This window comes from Siphateles boraxobius, unplaced genomic scaffold, assembly GCF_051911475.1.
Source record: "Siphateles boraxobius isolate OS27281-9 unplaced genomic scaffold, OSU_SipBor_1 29, whole genome shotgun sequence".
Lineage (NCBI taxonomy): Eukaryota > Metazoa > Chordata > Actinopteri > Cypriniformes > Leuciscidae > Siphateles > Siphateles boraxobius.
Genome location: NW_027508908.1, coordinates 9,898,386 through 9,910,004, shown reverse-complemented (window position 1 = coordinate 9,910,004; position 11,619 = coordinate 9,898,386). Strand labels below are relative to the sequence as shown.

Sequence of the window (11,619 nt, the reverse complement as noted above, 5' to 3'; positions counted from 1 at the left end):
ACAATGTATCGTTGCACAATAATATAACACAATATCACAATAATAAAATGCATCAATATGTATTGTGTATAATTCACCCAAAATGAACATTTCTGTGTGAGGAAAAGTTCAAGTTTACAGAGTTTTAGTGTCAGTAATACATTAAACTACTATACACAATGTTGAATATAATGTATAATACTCAAATGGGGGAATATTTGTGGGTCCTGATAATGTTAAATGTCTTTTGTTTCCAGTAAAAAGTGGCCGACATTTTAATAATATTCTGTATTCAAGCCTATTCATTTCCACTCCCAATGTAAAACCAAATTTAGCTTTTTGATAAACAGTACATTTTTTTGTTAACCAAACTTTTACCATATGTCTTGAAGTATCGCTATAATATGGTATTGTGAGTTCAGTATCGGAATATGTATCGGATCGTGAAATGAAGGTATCGTTACACTCCTATTACATAATAATGTCTGAAAATACAAATATTTATAGAAGTCTACACAAGCATCTAGTGATTGTCATCTGTGATTTTCTCTTTATTTCTTCCACCAGGTGGCATCAATCTAAGCTTTGGATTTTAAATACCTTTGCTCTATTTTTAACCTTCAACTTAATTGAAAACAATATGAAATATTTGTTCTAATATTTCTATAATTTTTTATATGGAAATAGTGCATAATCTAGAGGTGCATAATGTCTAGTACTATGATACATAATACAAAGTATTAAAGAAAAAGTATTATTAAAAAATATATAGGACATTAATTTCATTTAAAAACAAACATTACACTGTTTTTGTTCAGTTTATAATTTCCAATAAATACTGCAATATTCCATAAAAATAAGAATGGTCAATTTTGGTGACTTTAATTACAGTAGTCTAAAATAGAATAATGGCTCTTCATTGATTAATGAAGAGCCATTTACATTCCGTAAAGCAGGTAATCATAAAATAATAATAATAATAAAATATAATAATTTGCCCCCAGTTTCACAGACAAAATTCCTAAAATTCATGCTTGAGCTGTTTTAACTCAAAGTCTTGCACTGACCTTTTATATGCCATGCCAAAAGATCAAGGCAAATTTGGTTTCTCATGTCATCACCCCTTTAAAATATGTCAGTGCCATTGTTCTGTCTCAAGATGCACACCAGTAACGTGTTTTTCTAAGGCACGTTCATAAAAGCATATATGTCCTAATTGAACTAAGGCCTAATTCTGGCTTAATCCAAGCCCCGTCTCTGTAAAACCGGGCCATAAAATTTTACACAAAAATAAATGTGGTTCCCTCAGTACACAATCCATATGATGAGTGGCATCTTCCAGTCCACTGGAGGGCAGTAACAGAAAACCTTCAACATTTTTTGCATCCGCTTAAGACGACTGTCAACTAAACGGTGGTTACACTGCAGTAATAACGTGTCTATTCCCGTTATTTCGCGGTTTCATCTGAGAAATCTGGGTGCGAGGATCGTTTTTATAAGGTATGTACCTCCTGAATAGCGTGACTGTTATTATTTGCCTTTGTCCAGTTCATTTCTTTTACTTTTTACACAAAAGGCCCGAAGAGAGGGTGACTAGCGAGCTTATTTTATATAGAAAACCAAGTGAATATAATCATATACAAATATACTCGCATTTCTAATAACATAGTGTTGGTAGTGTTGCCCTAATAATGTGATTGTATGCTGTATCATGCACGTGGCTGCACAAACAACAATAACAAATCGCCCACCTGGTGACAGAAACGAGAGAGGAAAAAAATGTTTTTTTGTTTTCGAACAGGCAAACATGTTTTTTTTAGCTGGTCATAATTGCAGTTATAACACATTTTTATAAGTCTTTATGCCTTTTCAGGGTGATTATTTCCATTGCATCAAGGCGTCCTCAAGGCGACATCAGGACGATGTCGGAAGCCCTTTTCCTCACATTCCAGTCTCAGCTCTCCGTTGTCATGGAGACAGTCCTCAAATCAGCCATGTTTGAAATAACCAGGCTGGTGGAAGACAGCTTCCTCGAGGAAGTGGGTCATCGTAAACAAGAGGTGGAAGTATTGAAACGAAGGCTGCAGTTGTCTGAGAGTAAACTGAGGGAGAGGGAATGGGAACGGGGGAGGAAGATAAGGTGCTCTGACTGCGGCCGAACAGGAGATTCCAGCAGCAGAGATGAGAGCCAGCCGGTAGGGACAGTCCGGGGTGAGTTACAACTAGCTTAAGTTAGTGTTGTGATTGTTAATGCTAATTCAAAACTATTACAAATCCACTCATGATCCATACATTGCCATACTGCTTATCCTCTGTATGGTCGTGGGAGGGCCGGGGCTATGGCAAGCCGTTTTACCATTTAATCATTTAAACCTACTAGTCTCTATTTTCATGCGACTAGTACTTATTCATTATCTACTAGTGCTTATTATTTGAGTACTAGTACCTTTTTAAAGATACTAGTGCTTATTCATTAGTTACTAGTCCTTATTTATTAGATACTAGTGCTGATTCATTAGTTACTAGTACTATGCATTAGATTAAGTGCCTATTTAATTGGTACTAGTACTTATTCATTAGATACTAGTACTTATTTCAATAGTGACTAGTAACTATTCTTTTGTCACTAGTAACAAATTACATTTTTTGCCATTGACTTCTATGGGGATCTGTCATTCAGATATCAACTATTCAGTTCTGACTAGTATGCATTTCAATTGTGACCACTAGTACACACACACACACACACACACACACACACACACACACACACACACACACACACACACACACACACACACCAAGGCAAATAATTAAAAACAGTTTTTAATTAATAGAAATAAATTAAGTTTAAGTTGAATTAATAAAATTACTATTGAATCTCTAAAATTTCACATTGGTTAAAGTGAAATAAAAAAACCAAAGCAAGTAACAAAATTACTAAACTTAAAACTTAAAATATAAAAAAGCAAATTCAGAATGAATACTAGTAGTTTATAAATATCACTGGTTACAACATATCTAGAACTGGACCAAATTGCGCACACACAAACACACACACATACATGGCAATTAACACACACACACATAAATAATATATATAACAGTGTGTACTGTAGAACTTTTTTCCATTTTCACCAGCAGGAGATAATAGGTGATTTTTAACACTTTTATATTTGACATTATCACAGGATGTTTAAGAGAAGATTTTCGTCCTGAGTTACAAAATACTTTCTTTACCCGCAAGGATGACAGTTCTGTCTTGCAAAAAAAAAAAACAGTATTCTTTAATTGAATAAGAATGAATAATTGTTAAGAAAATCAGATGTCAATATATGTTCTTCATATTATCAAATACTTTTTGTGCTGTTCTTTAATTTTGTATCTGTTCTTCAGGTGCAGGAGCAAACACCCTTTGTTTAGGCCTAAGCCTGAGGGAGCAGTCTACCAATCAGCCTACATTGACGGAAGAAATGTGGAGTACAAGACAACGCCTGGAGTCTAACAAACAAACAACAACAAACTCGCACTCTAAAGAGAAGAACGATGTACACAGGCATAGTGCAAAAGAGATCATCTCACCTAACTCCAGTGCACCAATTCCTCAGGATTTTCTGCAGAGGCTTCTGGGAAATTCAGCAATCCAGAGCGAGTCCACTAGTGTCTTCAAAGCCAAAGGGAATGATTTAGACCAATCCGAAACGGACTTTACTCTTGATAAGGAAATGGACTCAAACCACTCAAGAGTGATACAAAGCCCTTCGGCTCAGGATGCACTCGAGGATTTGCCATCGTCTTCACCAAACGATAGAGTAAAATCAGAGTCAGAGCTGGATCTTTTACCTGTCAAGGAAGAGGAAGAGATGGTTCCAGTGTGGGATAGCGTCAACAGAGATGACGGTTGCCAGGCAGAAATGTCTGATCCGAGTCAGGGAGAGCTCAGAGGATCTTGTGATCAGGAGGAGATACAGGTAGAAAGCTTTCCAGGTCTAAACTCTCTCGACATGCCAGACGCCACCTCATATTTCACACCTTATTCAGTGAACACATTGGCACATCAAGGTATTAGGGCACAATATAATCATTTATGCACGACAGAGCTGATGCTATCTAGCGTACCAGAGAGGTCAAATTCATTTGTCAAACCAGAAAATGAACAAAGTTATCCTGGTTCAGAAAGTTCTGTCCGCTATTCTCACAACGATGTTTGTCCAGGCGAGAAAACAGCCAGTCACGCGCAATACCCAAAGTGTTTCTCCCAGGACAAACATGGGACGCCCGAACAGATCCATGAGGGAAGACCCCACCATTGCCTCCAATGTGGTAAAATGTTTGCGAGAGCATGTGACCTCAAGGCTCATGCGCAGATCCACAAGGGCAAGAAACCTCTGAGCTGTTCGCTGTGTGAGCAGACGTTTTCGTACAACTTCGAGCTCAAGGTTCACCAGCGAAACCACTCAGGAGAGCGACCTCACGTCTGTCCGCACTGCGGCAAGGCCTTCGCTCGGATGAGTAACTTCAGGCAGCATCAGAACATCCACACGCGGGAGAAACTCTTCAGCTGCACTCAATGCGGGATGCGATTCAATCGAGCCACCAACCTGCGAGTTCACATCAGACGACACAGCCATGCTGGGAAGTCTTGCAATTGCCCTTATTGTGGAAAGAGCTATCTGAATCCCAGGCAAATGAAGACTCATTTATTGAAAGCCCATGGGAGAGGAGGGAAATAAATGAATCTAATTTTCACACGTTGTTTGATCAATTCATGTTTACATACTATAAATGGTCTGTACTGTTAGAACTCAAGAAGACCCGCTGTCCCATCATTGCCACCTTAAAGACAGCTGAACAGGACCTGGACAAATTGTTGTGCATGGAATCATTTTAAACTAAACCTTTGCATTACAGAAAGACAAGGAAACTTAGGTTTCCTTGTAGATCTAATACATGCATATAGAAATTGAAATGACAGATTTACTCCCAAAGGAATTTTGCTGTTGTGCGATTAATGTGTAATAGCTGGTATAGAATATGTATTTGATGTTTTTATGTATTCCCTTCAACAACAGTAAAGATGCAGTATGATGCAGCGTATCCTCTCTCCTGAGAATGTTTGTGGATCTTTTTAACTTAAGAATTTATAATTTCACTAAAAAGATACTCCGGCCTTCAGTTAAACTGTGTAATGTCTCTGTCGTTTCAACTTTCATGGCATTTTGTTGGAAAAAGTAAATGAACCATCAGATGTAGCGACTGGTAACACCTCTATCTCACCTCAGCAAGTCGGTTAGTCCAAAAATGCTCCATTTCCTTTACTTTAGTCTTCCATTCAGACATCAAGTCTTCTTTTCAGTGTTTTCTATTTTGTATTTATATGCTGTGGATTTGATGAACACTGATGTTGGACAATGCAAGACTTCCTCCTCCTCAGCCATTTACACAAGAGTTCTGTGATCTCCTGCAGCATTGTGTCTTGATTCCTGCCTCTCCTGGAGTGATTGTAATCGGACAACCATTAACCCCTACATACAGGTCATTATCTGATGGATTTGTATACTTTTTCCCAACAAAATCAGTAAATTATTCTAGCAAGACTTGTTTAGAATAATTAATTTGATATTTGTTATTTGATACTTGTTTTTGTTCCTTCTGACTTTGTAAACTAATGCAAGACAGATATGAGATATAAAGACACATATGCAGATATTTCAGCACTCCATATGAAATATAATTTCAAATGAAATTGGTGTTGCAGACTTTACTTCATGTCTATTATGATAAACAAACACACTACACACAGAACATAAGCAGAATGAATTAATATTAATGAGCAGAATATTGTATAGAAATGCTTCTAAATGCATCCAAATTGATGTGAAATGAACAACGCAAAAACTGGTTTACTAATTTGTTGTTGTGTATGTTTTAGATTGGCCGAAGGTTTGCAGAGCACCCTTCCACAGAACAAGGGAATTCACTCCCCGTAAACAGGCAAAGAACATTCAGCGTAAGAAATTATACAGAATTAATTTGAAATAATTTTTAGGCTTTTGAATGCTTACCAAGTTTATGTGTTTCTTGTGTCTTCAACAGATTGTGGCCAGGGAGATCCTGACTCATTTTCAGGTGTGGCAGAAGGCTTGCTATAGCAGGAACATTGATTGGGGCCCGATCACAGCGAAGGTCCAGTTCTCTTCATTTGTTCGATTTCGATTAATGAAATGTATGCAGAAAAGGGCATGTTTTCAGAGAGTGATTTTACATCTTTGTTGTTTACACTTGAACAGATCATATCTGCACTGCCGCAGTTGTATGGGCGGGAGGCAGAGGTGATCGTGAGATGTACTAAGATGCTACACAACCGCAGGGATTACCTTCGAAGGAGAGCAAAGGTTAGACAGACTTCATAGGTTTAAAGATTTAATTTCATTTAACTTCACATTTAAAATCATTTCATAACCTTATTGCTTGTATGATGATGAATCATACATTTTAAGTCATCATGTATATGGCACATAATTGTGTGGATGAAGGCAATTTTCCATAGGGCTCCACAATTCGATCTGCTGTATGATAAACAAATAACATTATATTGCTTATCATGGATGAAAGCAAATTATTTTAACAATTATCACAAAAAAAAAATCAAAAGAAAAAAAAATTGCAATTAAAAAAAAACTTTTAAGATTTACATTATGTTTAACATAACACATTTAGATTAGTAAAATAATATGAATAATTATTTAAAAGAAATGTATTTGCATAGGTGTTCTGAAAATCCATTAGCGCAGGATGATCTACACTGACAGTGTTTTAAGTTGTTTATGCTTGTCTGCACTGACAATGCAAAATGTAATTTAATAGATTGAATGGACAACATATATTGACAAACAAAAACAAATTGTGCCACATCCTGCACACTGTTAAATAGGAAGGCTATAAAATAACTAATTATGAATTTGTATTGAATTTATTAAATATATTATGTTCACAAAAATGTTTTATAATCAGGGCTCGACATTAACTTTTTGAGGCACTTGTCCTTCGGACAAGTAAATTTATGTTTTACTTGTCCATGCACAAAAGTCACTTGTCCGGGTAATCAATTTTCAAGTCCTGTCAGTTTAAACATCAAGCGCAAGAAAACTGGAACTTGCGCCCTGTTTTTTGTCAGCCTTTCTAAACCCTATTTTTGTCAAGCCAAAGCCTTATTTGACCGGTGAGCGATGTAGATGAGTGATGTAGATGACTGACTGCTGCGCTTGTTTACTGAGAGAACGAGCAGAGAGAGTGAAAGCCCCAGTGGCGCGTGCGCACTCTCACACCGTCTTCATCTTGCTCTCTCTCCCTCCCTCCCTCACGCATATTAATTAATTGAGTTGACTGAATATCTTTAAGAATACACGGTGGTAAAAGGTCGGAAGACCGAAGTTTTTTTTTTTCTGAACTACCACTGGTTGTGAATTGTGCTAAAATAACGTTGCCTTATCTTCTCTGAAAAGCGTTTCGAACATTCAGATGACATAAACCACACTTTCAATAAACAAAAAAAATCTATCCAGTGATGAAATGTTTTCTGTGTTGACACAAATCTTGTGTGATGTCCTAAACTTCCTGTATAATCACACAACGTGTGGCTTGGTCTGTTAATGACACGTCCGATTCGCGAACTAACGTTAAGGACTCCTTTAAACCGACTCACTTTAATGAATGGTTAAAACAACTCATCTGTCAAACACTGAACTCAAGAGACATCGGAATCGGAAACACTATACAAAGTTGAATTCTAATGTAGAATGCGGCCTGTTATTTCTTGATAACGGACCGCTGCTAACTTAAATATAACACACCGTTGCCATGAAAACCAGACCGTTGCCATGGATTCTAACCGTAGAGACGGAACGGACTATTTCCTTTAGCGGAAGCAATACAATCATTTTTAAATCAATAAACTCCTTTTTAAATCAATATTTTGTGTAAAATTATTGATTTATTTGGTAGGTAGCCATGTAATAAGCGGGATAATTTAGAGCGAGGCGGTTGTTATAGCGAATACAACCCCTTCAGGCTGATAAGGACCCCGACGCGAATCGAAGCTCGCTCTACATTATCCCTTAACGTTACATAAGTTATATATCGCAGAAAAATAAAAAAAATATATTTATTTTAAATATCGCAATGTCATTTTTTACCAATGTCGTGCAGCCCTAATACAAATGCTGTTAATGCTTGTTTACAGTATGTTACACGGCTAGCTAGCTAACGTCACTTACTTGTCAGCCAGGTTGGGTTGCCCCCGACAGACGCCACAGAGCATAACTCCGTCTCCATAAATAATTTTAACCTATAATTTTAATTTAAATAATCCCGTTTTAATTCGTATGGTGCTGTTGGTGTAAGGTGACTTGTTTTTGGAGCTTTTCCAGGCGCTTAGCTGGGCTCCGGAGCCTGAAGAAACATCACTCTCCACTCCAGTCTCCACTGTTCTTGAGTCAGGTAAAAATGTTTAAACTCCTGATTGGCCAATCAAAGCATTCTGAGCTGGACGTTGGTTCGACGGATTGTGGGGGAAAAAATGTGTTCGTTTCAAATCGGTAAAATTAAATCTGTAAAATTAACGTAATGAGTGACACACAACGTGAAGTAACATGCCATTTTATTTTGTTTGAAATTTAACTTGTCCAGTGGGACAACTAATTTTCTTTTCCACTTGTCCTACAAAAAAAATCCACTTGTCCCGGACAAGCGGACAAGCCTTAATGTCGAGCCCTGATTAATAATATACAATTATTATAAGACACAAAAGTTTCACAGGAACAAGCACATTCACTCCTCTGGTCTTGTTAACACATTCACAAATATCTTTTAAATCTAAGTTTAATCCTACAAATAACAGCTTCAGTTAAAGGTGCTTTGAGTATACATATATCCTTTTTTTTTTTTTTACTGTAGCCTACTTAAGCATAAAAATACCATTATATGTTTGTAGATATTTAGGAAACATGCTAAGTTAACAGACTTGTTTCTCCGAAAAACATATCTACAGCCAGTTATTCTAATTTAAGAGTGTCGGACTGTCTGTTTTTGTTATGGTTTGTGTGATCCCGCCCACTGCCAATTTAACCAATAGTATTTTGACACCCCGGGTTGCCAGTTGGCGGACAACAAACCAGCCATTGACGCAAGCAAACGAACTGGGTCAGAGATCGCAGATTTTACATGAAATAAAAAGTACTGCCATCCATCTAAAAAGCTCTATAAGGCATATTTAAACACATATACATTAGCTGATCAACAGCTCTTCGTCTTCCATTGTAAATTGTACTTGCTCCCGTTGCGTGTCTTCAATCTAGCAACCCGCGTGAGCGTTGAGCCTGAGGAGGAGGGTGCGGGGCAAATAACTCCAATATTTTGAGTATGGACTGCAGTACCCATTTCAATCACTATCTGTCAATATTACATACTGCACCTTTAAATATTGTCAACATAATGATCACTGCCTGATTGTTAGAGAGGGTTTTCAGTCTCTGCAGACTGTAGCATAATGAAGTAGTTCATATAATCCACTACATAGGGAATTTGGTTGACATAGTCAAGTTTTTAATCAAATGCGCCATAGAGGATTTCGATGATGCACTGGATGTCTTTAATGTAATCATTTGTCACTATACTCCATGACAAGGATGGACTCAACACCAAGAAGTGAGACCGTAAGTGAATTGAGCATAATTTATGTTGTCATTATATTGTCAATTAATTTTGATGACACTTGCATTTTACATTATCCCTTTTGAAACGGAGTAATTATTTTCCTAGCATCACGCTGGGTTCTCACGACCCTTAAATTGGGCATGTAATAATAATAATAATAATAATAATAATTATTGTTTTTAATAGGTTGTCAAGGGCAACTTTATAGTGACAAAGTCAAGTGTCAAACTCAAGCTGTAATCGCGATTTATTACAAATTGATAATATTCACACAAAAAAATGTTGAATGAAGTTAACCATTATTTAATTGTAAATATCCATTTCTAGATGCATATTACCATCCTTAAAAAAGGAGAAATGCCCTGCATCTCTAAGTGCACTCAGTGTTGTGACGAGTATCACTGCCCATTTTGTGAGACCTGGGTCTACAAGCCAAGAGGGTTAGGGAGCGTTACTAACCACGTCCAGAATCATCTGAAGTTGGCTGTCCAGCTTCATGGTGTGTATAGTAGTGCTTCCACATCCATTCAAATGATTTTGTCAAGGCATATCAATTCACACTTGTTTTACTTCTTTCAGATTTCAGTATTATCAGGTGTAACTTAAAATGCAGGGAAAATGCACATTTTCATTGCTGCTACTGCTCTGCCACCATTCTGCGGAAAGCACAATTACAGATTCATCTCTCAAACTGCATCCAGAAGTTAACTGCTGAGGAGGAATTTGAAGAAAACTGCTCACTTGATGGAAGTCCTAAACATGAGTAGTTTTGTTATTATTGTTTTCTCTTTTATTTCAGTGTTGTTCACTAGTTTTTAAAGGGTTTCACAAGTTATTGCTTCCCTGTTGGTTACAGGTTATTCGGAATTGTAGTATTTGATGGATGAAGTTCTATGGAAATAAACATTTATTTAAAAAGTATCCGCTTGTTCTTTCAGAACTGTGAAGTGCTGTGTAAGATCTGAAACATCTATATTTACTACACTTATTTTTCATTTCACCACTAGTGAGACAAAATAAGGATTATAAAACTTAGCTTTATTTCCATGGATTTCTTCAATAACTTGACCCACAATTTTTCCCGTCCATATACGTAATACAATGTCTTGACGAGCACGGTATTGTGGAGATAAAATTCTAAACATTGCATATTAAAGATTTTATATAAACACTGAACACATGAAAGTTCTGACAAACTTTCAGTACTCAAAAACATCGGGTTGAATTTAAAAACAGCTTGACTTATAACATTACTTGACTCATTGCTTATGTAACAGCTTTAAAAAAACTGTTAAAAATGCAAAATATTAAAATGTGTGCACATGGATATTAAAAGCGTTGCCAAAATCCATGATGTAGTGGGTTATATTTACAAGTACGTCATCATGCTACAGACTGCAGCAAGAAGAGTTAAACTGAAGAGTTAAAAGGGTCAGTTCAATAGTTAGGGATCGGATTTTTATTTGTATTATTTTAAAGGAATTAAGGAATACTTTTATTCAGCTTGGATGCATTAAATTGATCAGTAAATGTATTATTAAATATTTCTATATCGAATGTGTGCTGTTTTGTTGAGCTTTCTATGCATCAAAGAATCTTGAAAAAAAAATTAAGCAGCAAAATGTTTTCAACCTTGATAATAATCCTTCAGCACCCATGATTTCTGAATGATCATGTGTTTTCTGATGATTTCTGAATGATCATGTGACACTGAAGACTGGAGTAATGGCTGCTGAAAATTCAGCTTTGTCTTCAAAGGCTTACATGACATTTTATGAAAACAGAAAAAAAGCCATTTTAAATTGTACTAATATTTCACAGTATTGCAGTTTTTACTGTAAAATGCAGCCTTGGTAAAAACATTCAAATTGCTTTCAACATTGCTTTCAAAAACATAAAAAAAATCTTAACCCCAAACTTTTGAAC

At 36.4% G+C, this 11,619-nt stretch overlaps 1 protein-coding gene across 1 annotated transcript; it reads left to right on the top strand.

Moving 5' to 3' along the window:
* The first annotated feature begins 1,362 nt into the window (after positions 1-1,362).
* LOC143753754 (uncharacterized) lies at positions 1,363-10,611 on the top strand. The gene is made up of 8 exons (XM_077246438.1): positions 1,363-1,479; positions 1,853-2,190; positions 3,382-3,950; positions 5,912-5,989; positions 6,076-6,165; positions 6,270-6,374; positions 10,021-10,192; positions 10,273-10,611. Exons 2-8 carry the CDS (start codon positions 1,902-1,904, stop codon positions 10,458-10,460), a joined length of 1,491 nt encoding a protein of 496 aa, XP_077102553.1. The 5' UTR covers positions 1,363-1,479; positions 1,853-1,901; the 3' UTR covers positions 10,461-10,611.
* Positions 10,612-11,619: the final 1,008 nt, after the last annotated feature.